Below are 21556 nucleotides of genomic sequence, written 5' to 3'. Positions count from 1 at the left end.
CACATAGACTATGTTTCAAGTGAAAATCCATACAAAAACGTAGACAGGAACTTGGGATATATCCACAAAGACAACACGAAGCACTAGGTGCCACAAACTCCTGTGATTTTTTCCTGTAAATGATGTCTATTAACAAGGCTTTCTTCATAGAAGATGAATAAAAATTTTACCTTATGCTAGGTGCTGGGGTGAGGGGGGTGGGGGAAGGGGGACAAGTCACAAAGGGATATATTTCAATCCTCTCAAAATGCTCATTACTTTACACAAAGCTTTACAGGCAGATCACTGCATTTTAGCTTGAAAAATGGTGCAGAATAGCTGGAACAGACTTGATAGGCAAAAATACACAAGTCTTCCGTTATCAAGACAAACGTTGTCAAGACACTTAACCAGATACTCAGTTTATTTCATGAGGTTCTTCCTGTTCTATTTTTGGCTGCACAGCTAGCCAACGCACAATGTAATGGCATCTAAGAGCCACTGGTCCAATGTAGCATGGGTCCAGACCTGTCTGAACTGAACTACAGAGCTTCCAAAACTTGGAGGCCTCTCTTCACAAACACTGCTTGCCATTTGAGCAGTGATGGATTTTACACAAAGGTTGCTTTCTCCTATTAAATGCTATTGCTTTATCAGTGTTGCTGACAGTTTAAATAAGAAACAAAGTAGGAGCAAGTTGAGAAGGCGTCTTGGTAAGAAACGATGTTTGTATGCCTCAGACCAGCTAAATAAATCTCAATAGTACTTTCCTGAAACCTTTTACAGTATGAATGGCCCTTTCTACTAGATGGAGTTGCTCCCTTGTATTACAGATTTCTTGAAGAAAAAATTAAAATCCCGGATATATGATGTTCCGTTCATCTCAGAAACTGTAGCCACTGAATGCAGTATGTCGTGTCCCCAGCACCACCTACAAGAATATTGATAGGTGATTTCATCAATATATTTATGTAGTGTTCCACCATTGCTGAAACTCTTCTGAATTTTATTAGGAATTGCATGGGCTTTGAGGAATCTAAAAGTTCAGGAGTACGACAACTGGAGATTTTTCTTATTAGCCCTTTCCAGACTTGGGAGCATCAGAAAAACTTCAATCTAACATTTTTCAAGGCTAATCTGAAAAGCTATACCTTTACAGTCAAAGATTAGCTCAGATTTATCCAACGAGATGCACTTTGACTGCGAGTAAATAATCTTTCCTACGCAGTAAAGACACATGGAGAATGTATTTTTCAGGAATGTGTCGGTCTACAGGTAAGAAAGAGGTATTCCTTTTATTTGCAGAGGAGACTCCATCACTATGACAAAACTCTGAATTCAAGTCTGTAAACCTTGTGTGAGGCATGGCCTGAAGAAGGTGAAAATTAACTCCTCCTAGGCTAGTGAGAGTTCCATGACTAAGGCTAAACATGCGCTCAATTTCTTTTTCCGCCTCCCAAACAAATAGCACGCGTGAGGAAACCAAAAAATATACACTAAAAGAAGAAAAACAAAACAGAACAAACAAAAAGACCCAAAGAGACAGCAGCTATGATGCTATATTCTCAACTAACAACAGAAACTCAGTCATGATCAATGGTCAGCTGAGAAAGCAGGAAACATTTACCTTCCGTTCTGATGTTCACACAAGTACATGGGGAGGGATAGCATAGGATGGGGTGGAAGGGAAAAAAAGAGCACGAACACTGAACTTCTAGCTGAAAAAACACTGTAAAATGATATACACAACCCATAATGGAACATGCAAATGAGCACGTACTATTAAAACAAAAAAAAATTATGACGGTTCCTTAAAATTGTTACTAATGTACTAACTTAACTAACTTTTCCTACTCAAAAATACTAGACAACTGAACCCAAGCCTTAACACCAAACAGTATTCTTAGATTAACTTCATTTTAAAGGTTTGAGAGTTGTTACAGATGCTGCTTTAATGAAAACAGTCTCCTTCCCTCCCTAAAAATCCCAAATTCCTTTGGAATGTTTCCTTATGTTTTGAAAGTGTTTCATCATATCAAGTATACTAAATCACAGTCTACACAAATTTGGATAATATGGTATTCTGCTTATATTTTCTCATATTGGAATGTTAATATCGTAATCATAATTACACATAACTCCAATTGTATGAATAGAGAGATGGTAATGGAATAGACAATCATTTTGAAATAACTCAGTAAATAATCTGTCTCTCAATATATATTACATCATTTTGAACATGTTTAAATATAGCAATAACAAAAAGAAATTACGAAAACTAGCTGCAGGCACACTCTAATAAAACTAATAGCAATGTGGAAGAAAAATGAATCTTTATGAAGATATGAAAAATACACCTAGCTATTAGGATCAAAAATTAGAGCTATCCTCTACTATTCTGGAGAATTGCTGTCCTCAAAACATGATTTTCAGAAATTTTTGCACTAATGGAATATAAAGATGAAAATGAACAGTACATTGTGCATGTCCTTTAACAGGTCACATGAACATGCTATAAAACATGCTATAACTATTTTTGTGGATATATTATATACAAAAAGCATATATACTTAACCCAGCAGAAATAATTTCCCTTTTGATAATCAGTAAAAAGGGGGGGGGGGGGCAATGTGATACTGCCTTTGATATGCCTCAGAGAAAGTGGAACAGTATATTGGAGAAGATTCTGGCAAAGAAATAAATTGAACCGAATAATTGAATAACTGAATAAAGTGAACTGTATGCTTTAAATAATTTTTGAAGGGAAGCCAAAAGCAACAGTAATACAGACACTTCGAAGAAAAAATATGTTAGCTTCCTGTGTTAAAAATTATCTTACAATTGTTTAGTAAACAATTTTACTTGCTTCCACTCTTCAGAGGAAGAATGTGCAAAGAGGGTCCCACTTTTGCTGTAGGCTTTAATACCCTTTTCAGTGAAGTTGCACATGTAACTGGCCAAATTTCTAAATTTTGACAACATTTACTCAAAAGACACTAAGAGTCTGGCAGCTCTCCCAAGATTTAATGGAAAGACTTAATGGAAAGCTCAAGATTTAGTGGAACGATTTAATCTTTCCCAAGATCCACCTTCTCCCAAGGTTTTATATTCACTCAATATGCTCTATACCTAAGCTACCCTCTTGTTACCCTTATCAGCCAGACAGCTATGGCCAGAGCTGACCAGGAACTAGAACTCGACAAACAGGTATTTATTCCTCTGTGTTTCTCAGTAATTTCTGCTTTGCAGCACGTTGCAAGGAAGAGGAAGCAACCAACTTCAATGGGACAAAGCTGGACTAGGCTAAAGGTGGAAATACACTGAGGAAAAAGAAACTCTGTAGCTGAACACAGGAATGAGAAGAGCATTGTTCCTGGAAATAATGGCAAGACTCACCTAAAGACTGGAGCTAGAAATCTAGTGGGACAAATGCTGTAAACTATTACTGCATTCAGAGTGATACTTAAGGAGGCAGACAGGACAGGACCAGTAGGGATAGCAAAAAAGAGGATGTGATTGATCCTTCTATGTTTTTGTGAAGCAAAGCCTCATACACTTACTATTCACACTTCCAAGTATCAGTCCTCTGTGAAACCGCAAACAGCTTTGAAACTCACTAAAAAAATCCCATAACTTATTCTTGTCAAATGACTCTGGCTATATAGAGAATAGCCACCTACACTATGCATATAAGGCAATTTTGCTCAAAAGAGCAAGATTTTATATAGCGAATCTAAAGATTCTGAACCACCTCAATATCAACACGACAGCGTGCAAGTAATTCTTTTTTGCTGTTTTTCTCCTGTTTCTTATTCTAAAGGACTATGAAGTTGCATCCAAACTGCAAAGTCAGAACATTAAAATTACAACAGGTAAGTACTCCAAAGTTAGTAGATGCCGCAGTTATATACATGCTTGCACGTGTCGCCTGTGCAAACACATTTCAGCTCATGGTGCACTTACGTTAGATACCCTGTTTCATTATCCTATTTTTCCACGGGACATTTTGCTATTCAGCACATGACTCAGTATATGCAGTGGTGATGAATCAGAGCTGTGTAATGAAGAAGCTGTCATCAGTAAGACTCCTGCCTCACTCATTCCAGCAACTAGAGTCTGTGTGCTAAAGAAATCAAGACACAAAACTAAGAGAGGACAATAATATCAAGATTGCTATGACTGAAAGTCGGAGAATTAAGACTTTGATCTTTGTAATTGCTACAGAAATTGTGTTAAACTGAAGAAGTCACATAAGCAAAGTTTATCATGACAGGTCACTACTTTGTTCTTCATCCTCCAGGAACTCAACTTGAATCACATAGGGAATGAGTTGTAGAAGTGCTGAGCACTCACAGCTGCATTGGATAGCAATGAATACTATGCTCTGAAAGTGTGAAGTGCTCTATCGTGCTGTGTGTTCTGTACACAAACAGCAACAAAATACATCCTTGATAGTGATTGTCTAGGCAGTGGGCACAAACTGAAACAGGAAATTCTACCTGAACACAAGAAAACATTTATTTTTATGAGGGTGGTTGAACATCGAAACAGGTTGCCCAGAGAGGCTGTGAAGTCTCCATCCTCGGACATATTCAAAACCTGACTGGACACGGTCCTGGGCAATCTGCTCTAGCTAACCCGCCTTGTTCAGTTAGACAAGATGATCTCCAGAGGTCCCTTCCAACCTCAACTACTCTGTGATTGTACTGGACAATGTAGATCAAAGAATTCTGAACAACATGAACACCTAAATAAGAACATGCTTTACTTCAGCCTCACTTTTCTCCAATTCCTCAACAGTAAACTGGAAATCAAATATCAATTCACTACACTAGAAGTAAGGACAGAAATTCTTGTTTGTGAATCACTCAGAGGTAATAATGAACACTAGGGAAAACTCTGCGAAAAAAACAATAATTCTATCATCATGGCAGGGTTCGAATAATACAAGGGAGGTAGAAAAATAGCCAACACAACAATAAAGATAAAAAACTGCAGATGTAGTCAGCACCAGCAGGATTCCTCTTCCTGTTCTTTAGTATCTTAAGTATTATGCATTGTCTGAGGTATTAAGAGCTTCTATAATGAATCAGAAAAGAGAAGCTCCAAGGAAACTCCATCTGAGAAACTTCTCTGCTTTGAAGGTAAGATAGAGCCTAGACAATTAGATCACAGGCCTAGCTTTTATACAGCTAAACTTAGGCAAGATTAATACCCTCCTAAATGAGTACTCCCATGCACTGGAACAAGGCATGGCTCCTATAATAAAATAAATAAATAAATAAATAAATATATAAAAAGCATGATACCTTGCAGTTAAAAGACTAAATGCTTACGCACAGAGAAATTCAGTTTTTGCACACAAAACCTAGCATTTCCTAAATCCCTGAAAACATGACTTGCAGTATCTTTTGTGTATAATACAGAAGAAGAAAAGATTTGGTTGCTTTATAAAAGGACTCTCTATGACAACACACTTTTCCTGTTAGCGGAAAAAATTCCTTCCCCCCCACATTGTCACCTCTGCAGAGCACTGACTGTGGTTAAATGCCCCAATTCAGTATGGTAATTCACTAAGAATTATGATTCATTAGGCATCACCATAAGAAAACATAAAAATGTATTTCAAGAAATATTAACAGGAATGTAATTAAAACTGGATAATCTTTCAATCCTGTTATCACGACACGCAAAACTTTCATTTCCTGAAACAAATACTGAACAAATAAAATGATTCTCTACCCTGAGCAATACCAAAATAATCCATTATACTATTGTTAACTCTGAACCATAGCACCTTGCCAACACCTTTTTTTACTATGAAGAGAGTGTATTCACTTGCAGCTGAGTGTAGCAAGAAATGGTTGTTCTTAGAATGTGTTTGCTATCAATGCCAACTCCTTGGAAGTCTCTAAAAAGCACTTTTGTCACACAGGGTTATGAATACACACTGTGAGAACTATGTCAGCGCAGTTCTCATGGGCTGTGGACTTTATAACCCTCTATTCCTTTCCATTCAGCGAGCTAAGGGAGGGTGATGAGGCCTGAAGAAAAAAGGAGAGTGAATGATGAAACGTAGACAGTGTACTTGCAACTTAAAGGTGATTTTGTTGTTGTTGTTTTTAATTGAAACCTGTGCTCAGAGGAATCACACATCCTATGCTGGCTGTAGCTGAAAGAGATGAGGGCACTTCCAACAGTTGGAACCAAGCACCTATGAAGGGTTTCCATCTGCTCAGATCTGACAACATAACTGCCGAAGCAATCACTTACTAGCCTGCAATAGTTAAAACATTCCTGGCTATAAAAAGATAACCCCTTAAGGTATTTAAATAACTCTATATCATTCTAATTTAGAAAACAGTAACTCAAGCTGTCAGCTTATGGATCCGAGGGGATACGGACAGCAAGCAGCTGGAGGTGCGTTAGGGCTGGAAACCTCTTAAAATATCTTGAGAGAGAGAGCATGAGAGTGCCTGAGTGCAAGAAAGGAAACATTAAAACACCCTGTTTGTTGAAAAATTAGACACACTAACATGATTTTTAGGCAAGATTATGAATTAATCGATAAGGATTTTAGAATGATTTCCTCAAAAAACGTGTGCCTTGTTACCAACATGAAGAAACTAGTGAGGTTCCTTACCTGTAGTAGAGCGACAGGCTTTGTTAATAAGTTTACATGAAAGATAAATAGCGGAGTTGAGACGCTATTAGGTTTTCCTAAGATAGGCACATATATGATTTCTCTGAGAGTCGTCTGTTTTTAACCTGCTCTTCTCACTTCTCAAAAAGTCCACTACTAACCTATCACAGATGTGCAACTTTTCAATTCTTCTATTTCATTGCTCTGCTTTCTACAGTTGGTGAGCTTTTTGCAACAACTGCAGTTAAAATACATATATTGTAAAATATATATTTTGATTTCAGAAGCAAGAAACACATTTCTGCCTCCGCTGAATTTCAGAAACCAACACCATCTGTGCAACACTTATCCTACTGGAGAGAATCTGAAAAGTAGCATAAGACTTTCCCATTCAAAGTTAAATCAATGAACTTCCACGACTGGCAACAATGGATTTTGGTTAGGCTTCAGAGTCTAAATTTAATATATAATTACTGCAGAATTAGACTAAGATGACTAAGGAAGCTTCATATTAACCCTGAAGAGGTTAGCTAGTTTCTCCTCTCAATTGTAAATACATATAATTTATATAAATAACTAACTCTCAAAACTAAAGACTGTTTTTGAATCTTAAGTTCTTTCTAATTAATTACAGTGGCACCAATCTCCATTACTGGATAAATCTTACCATTTTTTAAACTTAGTGCTATGTTTTTTTCTTTTCTCTCCTACCACAGACTATCAAAACTGACATGCTCTGTACTATTGATCTTTACCCCTTTCATCAACATTTCATACAATCCTAAATTTCCCAGAATTCTCAAGTGTTTACTTATGCATCGAGTTGTTTTTTAAACAGCCTCTTTCAGAATATTTTTCACTTCTGCTACATTTATTTTAAGTAAACTAAAAAAATAATTACATATAGTTATCTTGCAAATTAATACATAATATGGTATAATCATTTCTTCGATACTATTCTGCACTTCCTTCCAATTATGGTGCACCATTCCAAGACACCCATTCAGTGTCTCTGTACTGCAGCTCCCCTTCCCTGCAGAGTTGCAAACTAGCAGATGCAGTACCACAGATATCAACACTATATCCTTTGCGGCCTTTGAGCCTTGTAAATACTGAGTAAAGCAGGAAGATAACAAAGAAGGAGCTAAGAGCATATTGCACTAACAATCTCAGTTAGTTTATATTTACTTGAGTAAATCTAAACTGCTCCATGACAGAATTTCTGGATCAGTTGTTCATTTAATTCTAATAGTTTGAATAGGAATAAATTTTGCCTATTTTTGTCAGTTAAATTCTATGCATCTGTAAGCGTTACCAAGTGATTTTTGTCAACCAGCTTAACAAACGTTCAAACACAGCAAATGCTGTTCTGGAGCTACCGTAACCATGTCTAACACTTTTCTAAAGAGGGATAACAGATAGTGCTTTTTTTTTTTAATTCTAAAAATTTGATATCTAATTTCCAATTTTGGTCCAAAGCATAACCATAGCTCAATTGTATTGATTAACTGCTTTATTCAATGTCTGCATGCTTGAATTTCAGTTTATGAAGAATTAAATTTTCTCTAGAGTGCTATCTCTCATTGCAAAAAAGCAAGAACATTAAAAAATTAGTACTTACCTTTATTCTATGAAATCGAACAATATCTCCAATTTTGTAAATTTTTGGGAGGGAATCTAGATTTCCACGAAAAAGAGTGCATGTTAACTTTGCATTTGATGGGTCCACAAGTGTTACAACTGAGCAGTAATCTGTAAAATACAAAAGTGTTTGAATGAGTAATAGGTGTTATGGACTGATTAATATCCAGATATTAAAGTTACGATGAATGTCCATATAGCCACATTTTTCTGCTACGACCGGTATAACCCTTCCGAAATCAGTTTAGTTATAACAGCCTAACAACAGAAGCATGGCCCTTTGTACAAATCATTAGCACAAGTGGCTGAAAATGAATCGGTTGATTAAGCACAAATCTGTGAGCCAAGAACACACAAAATTTATTCTTCTGTCCTTCTCTGAGATTTATATCTGTCTTCTGAATAGACAACGAGCTCTGCAAGTTCTAAAAGCAAATGAAAGCATTAATCACTTATCTTTCACTTCACCAAAATATATAAGCAAGATACACACTGCAAGGATACCGCCAGAAAGTAGTACTCAGAAGGTATAATAAGAATCTAAAACGTGCCCTTTTAAGCTTAAACTTTGGTAACAGATTTTCACTTTCATCAGTGACCTACGAGATCAAACTCAATACAAGTACACAGCTATGACAAAGCAAAATGGCCCAAAATACAGCAGAACCTGCAGATAACATAAAAGAAACATGTATTTTACATTTCAGGTTATAGAAGCATGTATGTTCATATATCTCACAAACATACAGGGGAATGAAAGTGCAAAGTGACAGTCTTTTATAGCATGGGCAGACTGGTTAACCTGCCTAAGAACTTTTCAAATAACCAGTATCAACTTGGCTATATATTTAAAAACCTTAATATCTGCAAATCTAGTTCTAGTTACTTTTAATCAAGAAGACAGAGTGCTTTCCAGCTGGATACTTATTATGCCAATACTTATTAAAATGTACAGTTCAGGGCTGAATTACAACTTTTTAAACAGAGAAGCAGAGCAATAACATCATAACCTATTAGTTCTACCTTGATATCAACCTTCAACTATAGATTTATTTTGGATTGTGAATGAAATGGTGCTGCTAACTGTTGTTCATTCTTACCAAAAAAGTACAAATCATAAGATCTGAATTACTCAAAAAGCCTGAGCAACTCTCCAATATCTTAATCTACTTTAACTCACATTTTTACTTTCACAAATCTCATTTAAGAGTATAAAATGTCATTATAATTCTTAGTTTATCCATACTGCTATCCTGAGTATAAAATGCAGATATGTGGTTTAGAAGCAGGTACTATTCCTCTACCTAAAGCATTCATTCACTCCTTCTGTTATGATCCTACTGTTATAGGTCCCTGTTAAAATGAAATGTTCTTTGCCAGTCTTTATGCTGCATTTTGATAGTGGCCAACAGTAGAATCCCAATACCCTAAAACAAAAGTAGTTGTAACTCTCAGAAATACAAAGACTTGTATACATTCTCTTGAGGTATCAAGAAAGGGAAAGCTGTTCAAGACATCAGACTCTCTAGGCAAAGTAACAAAGACATGAACATAATGCAGCAGGCATTATCAAATCGATATTAAAGAAGTAAAAGTACCAAAACAAAATTACCAAAGCAGTTTATGAATTTTATGCTAATTGGTATTTGAACAAACTACAGAAACTGATTATATAAAACTGAAACATGAAACCACTGATAAGAAGCTTCCTGCTTGCTAGTGTGACCTTTCTCAACTTCTATAATGGTGAAATTAAACACCAGAAGACTTTATAAATGAAGTCCAAGGATTTAACCAGTCATTGCCACTTGACTTCAAAATATCCGCGTAAATAATGCTAAGATGTCCATGCTGAAAATAAGACTAGCATTCATCTTACAGAAATGTTAATATCGGGTATTTCCTAATGGAACAAGGAAGCTACAAAATTTTATTTAAACTGACATAGACTGTGATAGCATCATCAACCTATCGTCTTTCAAAAGGCAAATACAGTTTGACTAAATTTTGTATAGCAGTATGAAAATAGCCTATATCAAGTCCTATATTTTGTAAAAATATAAACAACTGTGCAAACAATCTGAAAAACAATTCCTAATAAACTTGAAGTATGGGACATCTTTTCAATTCACAGAAATAAGCAAACAAAAACCCAACAACAACAAGCTTCCCTTAGATGTAACTTGCCAGTCCTTTAATAATAATGACACTAAGCTGGAATTTGCATATCTGGGCACTGAACAAAGGTGTTACACGAAGCACTAAAACAGAGTTGAAAATATCTCCATCACACATTTTATAAATAGACAGAAACAAATAATTTGCTGCTAAACCACTTTGAAAATGAGAATATCAATTTACTAAAACTGGCAGATTTGTATTATACAAAAAGCTAAAGGAAGGCAGTCAAAAAGAGACAAGTGTTGTGTATAAACTTATGGTGAACAAATTCCCCAAACATGAGGAAGATAGATCTGTTAGACTAGATTAAAACATACACTTGTCTGTCCACTGACTTCAAAAGAAATACTCCTGCTGTGTTGGGTAAATATGCCCTTTAATACTTAGAGATTAAACTTAAAAATTCAAACTCTATAACAAATTGAGTGAAAAAGTGTTAAAAGATAGCTAAAGAAGGCTTACTAATACAAATAAATCCCATTTTCTTATAAATGTAAGAACAGTAGTATTTCCATTAAGAGGGTATTTTTTTCCTCCCATTTACTTTTACAGTACCTCAATAATGATGTATTCTAATCTATTGTACTTACACATGCCTAAATGTCAGTCTTTCGCATATTACTGCACAAGACTCCAGTAAGGAGTCAGATGATCACCCAGTCTTGTGTTCTATTCCAAGATATGCAGACATGGAAGTCAGTGGCTGATCTGAAACTCTAAGTATCTACTATTGTAATACAAAGAGGGATGGTTTCATCTCATTGATTACAAATTCTAACTTCAAAAATTAGCAGCACAATGCTAGGATGTTCAAAATAAATCATAAAGAGAAAAGAGAACCCATACTGTTCATAGATTTATGCTTTTGTGAAGACAGAGGATAATGCATTACAATGCACAGACATTATCCAACACAGGAACCTAAAGTGAAATAACAAAAAATCTTGCACATTAAAATTGTGATTACTGTTTGATACTGTGATTATATAACCTGGCCAGCTTCGTGCATGCAGCTGCCTATGAAAAGGGGGAAAAAGTCAACATTCCCCCTCCATTTTTAGTGCAATCAGTATACTCAAAAAGACCAACATTAACCCTACTGAAAGTAGCATAAAATATGGCCCTGTTTCACAGGGCTCTGTGCCATATGAAACAGTACATCATAGCACTGTAGAAAAAGGTTGGAAACTGGTCAGTTCTCGTAGAAGGAGAAAGGCTCTTGCTCCTCCTCAAGACTTGGCTTGGAGGAACAGGTTTAGCACCCTCCAAGCTAAGGAGGAGCTGGGCATGGCTCCAAGGGAAGCAACTGGCTGGGCAGACCCCGTGCCATGCAGGAACACCCGGAAGAAGCGGCAAGTGATTGCTGTGGGTGACTCCCTGCTGCAGGGGACAGAGGCACCTATCTGCCAACCTGACCTCTTGTCCAGAGAGGTTTGCTGCCTGCCAGGGGCTCGAATAAGAGATGTCGTGGAAAGACTGCCAAGGCTTGTCCATGCATCAGACTACTACCCTCTGCTGCTCTTCCATGTGGGCACTAATGAAACAAAAGGCAAATTGGAAACCATCAAATGGGACTTCAGAGCTCTGGGAATGGTGGTCAAGGGTCTGGGAGCCCAGGTCGTTTTCTCCTCAGTCTTGCCTGTGAGGGGGAAGGACGGGAGCAGGAGTAGACGAGTTTTCCAAGTTAACAGCTGGTTTTCCAAGTTAACAAACAAGGAGAGGTGAAGGTTGGGGATGTGCCTTGGCTGCAGTGACCAAGAGATGGTGGAGTTCAGGATCCTACGAGGACGAGGCAGGGCAGCAAGTAGGATCGCAACGCTGGACTTCAGGAGAGCGACCTTTGGCCTCTTCAGGGACCTACTTAGGGGAATCTCACGGGGTAGGGCCCTAGGAGGAAGAGGGGTCCAAGAAAGCTGGCTAATATTCAAGCGTCACTTCCTCCAGGCTCAAGAGCAGTGCATCCCTCTGAGTAAGAAGTCCAGCAAAGCGGGCAGGAGACCTGCACGGATGAGCAAGGAACTCCTGGCCAAACTCCAGCAGAAGAAGGACGTCTACAGAATGTGGAAAAGGGGACAGGCCACTTGGGAGGAATACAGGGACGTTGTCAGAGCGTGCAGGGATGCGACAAGGAAGGCTAAGGCCCAGTTGGAATTAAATCTGGCAAGGGATGTCAAGGACAACAAGAAGGCCTTCTTCAAATACATCAATAGCAAAAGGAAGACTAGGGAAAATGTGGGCCCGCTGCTGAATGGGGTGGGTGCCCTGGTGACGAAGGATACAGAGAAGGCAGAGTTACTGAATGCTGCCTTTGCTTCAGTCTTTACTGCTAAGGCCAGCCCTCAGGAATTCCACACCCTGGGGACAAGAGAGGAAGGCTGGAGAAAGGAAGACCCTCCCTTGGTGGAGGAGGATCAGGTTAGAGATCTTTTGTCCAAACTTGACATCCACAAATCCATGGGCCCCAGCGGGATGCACCCACGAGTGCTGAGGGAGCTGGCGGATGTTATTGCTAGGTCACTCTCCACCACCTTTGAAAGGTCCCGGAGATCAGGAGAGGCGCCTGAGGACTGGAAGAAAGCCAATGTCACTCCAGTCTTCCAAAACGGCAAGAAGGAGGACCCGGGGAACTGCAGGTCTGTCAGCCTCACCTCCATCCTGGGAAAGGTGATGGAACAGCTCCTCCTGGAGGGCATCACTAAGCATCTGGAGGACAAGAAGGTGACCAGGAGCAGTCAGCATGGATTCACCAGAGGGAAATCATGCTTGACCAATCTGATAGCCTTCTAGGATGGAACAACTGGCTGGGTAGGTGAGGGCAGAGCAGTGGATGTTGTCTCCCTGGACTTCAGCAAGGCTTTTGATACTCTCTCCCATCACATCCTCCTAGGTAAGCTCAGGAAGTGTGGGCTGGATGAGTGGACAGTGAGGTGGCTTGAGAACTGGCTGGATGGCAGAGCTCAGAGGGTTGTGGTCAGTGCTGCAGAGTCTAGTTGGAGGCCTGTAGCTAGTGGTGTCCCCCAGGGGTCAGTCCTGGGTCCAGTCTTGTTCAACGTATTAATCAATGACCTGGACAGAGTGCACCCGCAGCAAGTTTGCTGAGGATACTAAACTGGGGGGAGTGGCTGACACACCAGAGGGCTGTGCTGCCTTTCAGAGGGACCTGGACAGGCTGGAGAGCTGGGCGGAGAGGAACCTCATGAAGTCCCACAAAGGCAAGTGCAAGGTCCTGCACCTAGGCAGGAACAACCCCATGCACCAGGACAGGCTGGGGGTTGACCTGTTGGAAAGTAGCTCTGCCGAGAAGGACCTGGGAGTGCTGGTGGACAACAAGTTAAACATGAGCCAGCAGTGTGCCCTTGTGGCCAAGAAGGCCAATGGGATCCTGGGGTGCATTAGGCAGAGTGTTGCCAGCAGGTGGAGGGAGGCAATCTTCCCCCTCTACTCAGTACTCCAGGTGAGGCCTAACCTGGAGTGCTGTGTCCAGTTCTAGGCTCCCCAGTACAAGAGAGACATGGCGCTACTGGAGAGAGTCCAGCGGAGGGCTACAAAGATGATGAGGGGACTGGAGCATCTCTCCTATGAGGAAAGGCTGAGAGAGCTGGGACCATTCAGCCTGCAGAAGAGAAGATTTAAGGGGGGGATCTGATCAATTTATATAAGTATCTGCAAGGGGGGTGTCAAGAGGATGAGGCCAATCTCTTCTCCGTGGTGCCCAGCGACAGGACAAGAGGCAACAGGCAGAAACGGAACCACAGGAAGTTCCTTCTGAACCTGAGGAAAAACTTCTGTACTGTAAGGGTGACAGAGCACTGGCACAGGCTGCGCAGAGAGGTAGTGGAGCCTCCTTCCCTGGAGATATTCAAAACCCGTCTGGATATGATCCTGGGTAACCTGCTCTAGGTGACCCTGCTTGAGCAGGGGGGTTGGACTAGATGATCTCCAGAGGTCCTTTCCCACCATGGCCATTCTGTGATTCTGTTTGCTATATAATCAGGGAGCACCTCCTACACAACATAGGCTCTCCGTTTCACTAATTATAGACTTGCCTTTTTAACTATGACGTCAAAACACCACTTTGACAAGAAACCTAATTAAAATAAAGCTCTTCAAGAAAAAGGTATACAGATTGATTTTCTATTAAAGAAATTCTCACACAGCACGTCTTTTTTGAAGGTTAAAAATGAAAAGTCACCAACACTTGCTTTTCCAGCTGCAACATGAAAATTGCTTTCTGTTTCCAAGCAGCATTACAGTTCAGTGACTGAATTCACTTTTTTGCGCAGATAAAAAGCATCTGACTCTAAACAGCACTGCTGAATTTAAATAATGCCCCAGGTGTTGCAGGAAACTATAATAAATGTTATTGCTCAAATATTTTCTCTTCTTACAGTACACCTTCCCTTGAAGAAAAAAGCCTCAGGTTTTAGTTTACCAGGACGAAATTTTAAAAGGTTAACAAAAATTTAAATATTAGAGATAATTTTCCTTTACTAGATAAATCTGCTCCACTGACATTTCCCTTCCTTAAGGAAGTTATTACAGTTGATAATTTTTAATTGTAAAAATTTAGCTTAAAATTTTGACAACAGCTGTGCAATTGAACACATTTGCACATAAAAAAGTTTTTACATTTTTAGTAATGTTTTGTCTTGTTTGATATAAATCTTGAAGATAAATATCTCTCCATTAATCATTAAGGCAATCTTAAACAATTCACTTAATTTCTTCAGTATGTTTAATTGCAAACTGCAATGGAGTTTTATTACAGAAACAAAAAATGCTAGTACTCCGAAGTTAATTCCATATAGAAAGAAGCCAAGATACATAAAATATAAACTGCAAAAAATAAACAGAAGCCTTTCTTGATCTGAATATTGCACAATATGCAAGTAAAAGAATGTTTTGAAGTTTTGAAAATTAAAGTATTGTCAACAGTTTACTAGTAGCATTTTCTTAATCAAATTATTTTTACAATTTTTCTTAAATAATATCAATGAATTATGATTTACACAGTTTAGGATCTGCCTGCTTTTTTCTAAAAAAGAACAGGTTTAGAACAGTTCTTTTACTAGTACAAGTATACTTGTACTTTTTCACGAAGTCTAAAGTTGAGTCCAGGAAACTTCAACATCATAGAATCACTTTTTCAGTAACGGAAAAATCTTAAGGTATAAGCATAGAAAAAGCATAATGTGAGGGGCTAGCTCATCACTTCTATTGAGGTGCAGTCTTCCACGAGTAAAAAAAGTACAGTAATTCATCTCTAACTGATGCCATATATATACATACACAACAAATTCTGCAACAAGTGATAATTTATATGGTAAAATATTAGCTTCAAGTTATTATTTATTTAGTCTGCCTTAAAGAGCTAAGCCTGCAAATCGTGTCAGGAAAGGCCTTAAAAGGCCTTAAAACAATCTTTCAGCTCCGTGTTTTTAACCCCTTCTTCCATGATCATTTTACAGATCACTGTTTTATAATAATTCTGTCTGGCAGCTACTAAGAGATACCATAAACAACAGTTAAACTTTCAGTTGGTTTGCTTGCGTTTGAACAACAATTTCAGTGCAGAAGGAAAAGAAAAATTAGAAGGTTTAACAGAAGAGGAGAGGGAACCCGCCATAGACGGTACTGTAAAAAAAATATGAATTACGAAAAAGTCCAAGAAGTACGTAACGTTGTCTCTCAAATAGTAAAAAGATAACTCACTGCTCAAATAGCTGAATTTTATCTGACTGAGAAAAACAAACAGCAGTCTGTTTTGTAATGTCAGACTGCACATTTACAGTTTAGCAGGTAAGAACTGCATACAGATCAGTAGATCTGTAGCCACTCAATTAAAATGAATATTAAGAGGTCTGAACTGTGGTTTGGATTAAATTGAGACTTCTGTCTGGTTTCCAGATATGTAATATTACAAAATTGCATAGATAAGTATTATTGACCTATAACACTGATCCTACTAACAGCTGAGCAATTACTCTCCAAATGCTCTCCCTCTTTACTACTATTTGCCCATATAGCGGGTTGAAAAAGTAGAAAGAATAACTGGAAGAGGTAGAATGTGTTTTTCCTCACAGGCACTACAAGGGAAGCTTTTAGAAATGATAAAACAGCAGAATGTGAAAAATATGACTGCTGTATAGCCAGCACAGTCAATTATTGCTGTATTGCAAGACTCATTAAAGGATACTTTTTCCTCTGTAATTCAACTCTAAGTAAAGAGATAAATACAGAATTAAAACTTGTGTGTACGCACACACACACATACAGAGGTTTCTATCACAGCTGTAGTGGTTGACAGCATCCTAAGAATAGCCTTTTAAATAATCCTATAGTCTTTAAGCAAAGTTCAATTATTTCTTCAGCATTCATCTCCTAATATTGTGCAGCAGTAGTTACCAGTAACAAGCAAGTCAGACAGCTGGGTTCTGCTTAAAGTCATTTCTCCTCCACATGAGCTAGCCATTGCTTGTCAAAGAGGTTCATGGAGCAGCTGGCCACTTTTCTGTTTTACTAGCATTCTGGCTCCCCAAACCTTCAGTAAATTGAGTTAGCTTGGCCATAACAAGAAAAATTCAAGTTTAGTCTAATTCAAGAATGAAACATGTGATGTGTGATACCAAAGCATCACAAAAAGGAGCTGTACTGTGCCAGCTATAGTTTATCATCATGATGTATGTATGGGTTGCAGCACCTGTAGAGTATTAATATGTGCCCTTCCAGCAACAAACTTCTGCTTTGGTCTTACAGTTAATTTCTTCCAACATACAGTGCCAGTAAATGTTTAGGCATCTTGCTTTTAAAACTAGTTACCCAGATTGGTTATTTTAAGTATTAAATTTTTAGGCTTTTACTATCTCTTCACTAACAGGAGAGCTTAAAACCACAAACATTTTTGTTTTTACATCACTTTCTCTGACTCCTTCCTCTATACGGCTTTATTTATTAAAAGGTAATTGAAGTCAAGAAAAGAATTAGGCATTCTTTTCCAAATCAGATAGACTTTCCTACAAGTCCTTCCTAGAAGTACACTGCCAGCTGATGAAAAAGCTTTACCTCCTTGAAAGCCGAGGACTTGCATGGAGCAGTTGCACTTGTTAACAAATTAGGAGGCAGCCAATTCAGGTATGCAGATTCTGATACTCTTGCTCACAAAGAACCCAGTTTTGTTTAAGTAGTCCTGCTGACCCGGGCAGATATCCGTGACTGAACAAGACTTGCTTCTAGGAGCAAAAGGCGAGCTAGACAGAGGACAATTACGCTAGTATAGTGCATAGTTTCTGCTGTTGCTCAATATATGTCATGCATTTTTTTAGAAGGTAAAGAAACAACTAAAAATAATTCTGCTACGCCGTATTAGGATCTGCTAAATCTTAGATGCTCAACTCATTTAAGCAGGTGGGTCTTAAAGGCTTGCATTTCTAAACACTGAGCTGCAATTCCTCCCTTTCCAAGCCAGTGCACTGCACATCTCCTGTGCTCTACAACACATTTTGTGTTACCTATTCCTATCCCCAAACTATCCTATCCCTCCATGAGCCTTGTTCTGCCCACTGCAATATTTCTATGACCTTTCCAGGCCCCTGAGCTTCATCCTAGGGCAATATGTATGCTATGGTCCCTTCTTCCTGCCTGACATACTTCTGCCATTGCCCTATGCCCATTGTGCCCACTTTTGACTTTTTTTCTTTGCCTGTCAACTAAACAAGACGCTGTTGTGATCACAGATACACCACCTGACTGACTGGCTATTCTAACTGTATAAGCCAAACTTAGAAAGACACACAGAGTCCAGAGTGCAAGTTAATCTACACCTGCCACCAACAAGTCATGGCTACAGACTGGTACAATAAGAGCAATGTTTTCAATTACAGTTTTTTGATTTATAGTAAAAAAAAAAAAAAAAAAAAAAAACAATGAGCATATGAACAACAAAGTGAAAGCTATATGAAATATTCCCTTGAAGAATTCTGTGCTGTCATCGCAAATAAATCACATTAATTGAACTATGAGTAAATGAAAATAAATAAATGAAAGCTAGCTCAACTGTTTCATAAAGCAAGAACACAGATCTTCATAAACAGAATCTTTATAATCTGTATTCCCAATCTCAATTCACATTGTTTTTAAACTTATCAAGTAAAACTATACAGGAAAGATACATACAGACCTTACTAAGGACTTGTTTGTTAATTAAATCATTTTCTGTACTGAATTCTATTACTTCCGAAACTGCAGTGATTAATTCACCAAAGAATTAAGTTAGCAAGATCTGCGCTAGACATTTTAGCACACACATTACTTATATGTGTAGAGTGTCTAACTATATGAATGTGTAATATGTAGCATGTTTCTGACTTTATTAAGACAGCCTAAGACAGCCATTATTTCCAGATATGCGATAACACTAATTTTCCAGAAATCAGTGCATATCTAAGAAGTTAAAAGTCCTCAAGTCCCTAAAGACTTTGTTAAAACAGCTGGACAAACAACAAATCCTGACTACCTGTGATCCTTCATGAACTGCCCTTCCATGATTCTGTATTTCGTTCACTCAAAAAATAACAGCGGTCCTTTCTATATTTGATTCATTTCCTTCCTACCCTTTTTGTTGTCAGTTATGGGAACAAAGCAAAGAGAAACTTTAAAAGGTCTTGAGGTTTTTTTGTTTGTTTCTTGGTTTTTGGGAGAAAGCTTTAAACCTACAATATTTTTAAGAGTAAAGTATCTCAGCAATCCCTGGAAACACCTTGAAGCATGCCAGATAAAAGTAATATTTTCAGTTTTTTACAAACATAGTTAATTAAAACTGAAGGTAGAGAATATTAGTTTGTTTTTTTTTTTAAAAAAAGACTGATAGCCTTTGAAAATGTCTAACATAAGCAAGCAAGCACTAGAAAATGCCATAAAGCAGAGGTTTTGAGAAGCTCACTACAGTGACAGAAAGAGCATGACAAACATTGTCATGTATAGAGAAGATCAAAGAGAGTAAATCGATATTGAAATAATTTACTAGCAATAAATACAAAATACTGTTCCCTACTCCACATAGTTTCTAGATTATACTCTCCTCAACAATGAAGTCTTTTACAGATTTTTGTAGCAGTCAGGTAGGAAAGAATTTCAGTGACGAGCTCTATCACTCAAGAGAAATATTTAATAAACTGTTTAATTTGGGCCTTTTATTTAAGAAAGCATGAAGATTACGCATTATGTCTCTTTTTCAACTTAAAGAGATTTTTCATTCCCCTAAGATTCTTATCTTCAAAGGAAACCTGTTTCCCCAGATCCCTTCCCCAAGCTTACCACTCACAACCCGAATAGTAGGGAACTTGGAAAACTGCTAAAAGTTTTCCCATTCTAGCTTCTTTGATGCTCCATAGCCACAAATCCTCATCTTTAAGCCCCCATCCCCTTAACCACCCATACACCAACTATCCAGAAAACTTTCTGCAACCTATGAAGAGCTTCCTCTGGAGTCTTTTAATGGATTAATCCTTCACAGGCTAACTGGACTACTAAATCAAACAGAAGCATTCAACTATAGGGGCAGAATAATACATATTTTTTAATTTTTATTTCTGGGCTAGCAGTATTACTTGATTTGCTACAAACACAGCAACCACACACATACTTAATTTAGTATTTTATGAATGTTTCCAATTCTAGTTCGATACAAGAATAAACACTTTTCTGCTTCCAGTCTAAACGCACCGAGTTCCCACAGACACTTTTACTTACCCTTACTCCTCATTTACATTTAGGAATATCTGCTATGTTGTAACAGCATTTATAATATAAAATAGTTGGAATTTGTACTTCCCCACTTTTACTGGCCTATAGTATCATCATAAAAAAATTACTTTCTGAAAAAAGTGACATCCAACTTTTCCACAGCATTCTCTAATAACTAGCATTTGCTTCTTCCCATACAAACACTAAACAATCTTCACCTTACAGATTAGCAATTTGCTGTTTAGCAAAATAACTTTAGTGTATCAATGAATATTTAGAAGATGATAATCTTCATTTTCATTCAGTCTCAAGAGAAAAAGAAATATGCACTGTAATTGCTATAAAAATAGACCATTACTGGCTCAGTTCCCAACTTAATAGCTACATCTATTTTTCAGTTTTTACTTTTATAATAGATTATCCAATACTCTTCACACCTGTTTTTATTAATATTTCATAATTATTTACAGGAAACACTATTGCCTTCTCATCATTTAGTAAGAATGAAGAGGTGAAAGATTTTCTAGGACTAAGTTTTGTCATCTGCTGTCACCTGTAACAAATAACAGTGGGGAATACCTTTAGACAACTAAATATCAGAAGTACAGAAGTGGTTTCCTACAGCAGCCTGGGAATTCAGCAACAGCACGGCGAATATTTTGTTTCTTCCACTGACATAGTCAATGGAACAAAAAAATGCAGCATCGTTCCCAAACGACAACATAATATATCCTTGAAAATTCCTGTGCTGTCTCCGATAACTTAATTATGACAGCTGACTGTGCCTGTGGCTGCCTTTGGGACAGCTAGCACTCAGTTTATTATAGCTCAAAGTGCAGCACATCTTTGATCTTTTCCATGGGTGAATGTTGGACCACACTTCAGCTACGAGTATAGTGAGAGCAAAAAAACCAGTGTGGCTGTAGCTATTTAATAGAGCGTCTTTCCTATCAGTATATCCGTTTACCTAGAAGAATACTGTACGCACCAAATGGAAGTATTTAAGCATGCCCACAATACAGATTAGAGCAGCATAGTTTAGTTGAACATATTGAAACTAGCATATATACCCTTGCACAGGCCTCTCAGTCCTTTCCCCCATCCATACACTGCTCTTTTGCTCAAACTAACGCTGCAGACTTTTTGCCCTTCAAAAAGCAAGGCCATTAGTTGGGTCTCAGCTGAACTTGAACCCCCTGAAAAAAAGCAAGTTTCAATCGTGTTTGGGTGGTCTTCAGCCATTCCACTCATGTTTCAGGTCACCTAGATGTGAACAAACCTCAGTCTGAAAGCCATGGTACTGCTGGTATAGGACGATGCTCTCACAAACGAATTTACTGCCTCAGCTTGAGCACATCATCTTCAGACTGC

The 21556-nt window shown here is 38.1% G+C and overlaps 1 protein-coding gene across 10 annotated transcripts in view; it reads right to left on the bottom strand.

Annotated features, from left to right (window-relative positions):
• Positions 1 to 21556, bottom strand: part of POT1 (protection of telomeres 1) — a 79536-nt gene that overhangs the window by 35839 nt on the left and 22141 nt on the right. For all 10 annotated transcript variants that reach the window (XR_011139063.1, XR_011139066.1, XM_068931771.1 and 7 more), the window contains one exon: positions 8244 to 8374. Coding sequence is in view for 8 of the 10 variants with exons in the window: in XM_068931771.1 (XP_068787872.1) it covers positions 8244 to 8374 (131 nt within the window). In the remaining 2 variants the exon portion in view is untranslated. The remainder of the gene's footprint in view (positions 1 to 8243; positions 8375 to 21556) is intronic.

Source organism: Struthio camelus, chromosome 1 (genome assembly GCF_040807025.1).
Source record: "Struthio camelus isolate bStrCam1 chromosome 1, bStrCam1.hap1, whole genome shotgun sequence".
Lineage (NCBI taxonomy): Eukaryota > Metazoa > Chordata > Aves > Struthioniformes > Struthionidae > Struthio > Struthio camelus.
The sequence above is the reverse complement of the archived record's forward strand: the minus strand, read 5'-3'. Positions and strand labels throughout refer to the sequence as shown.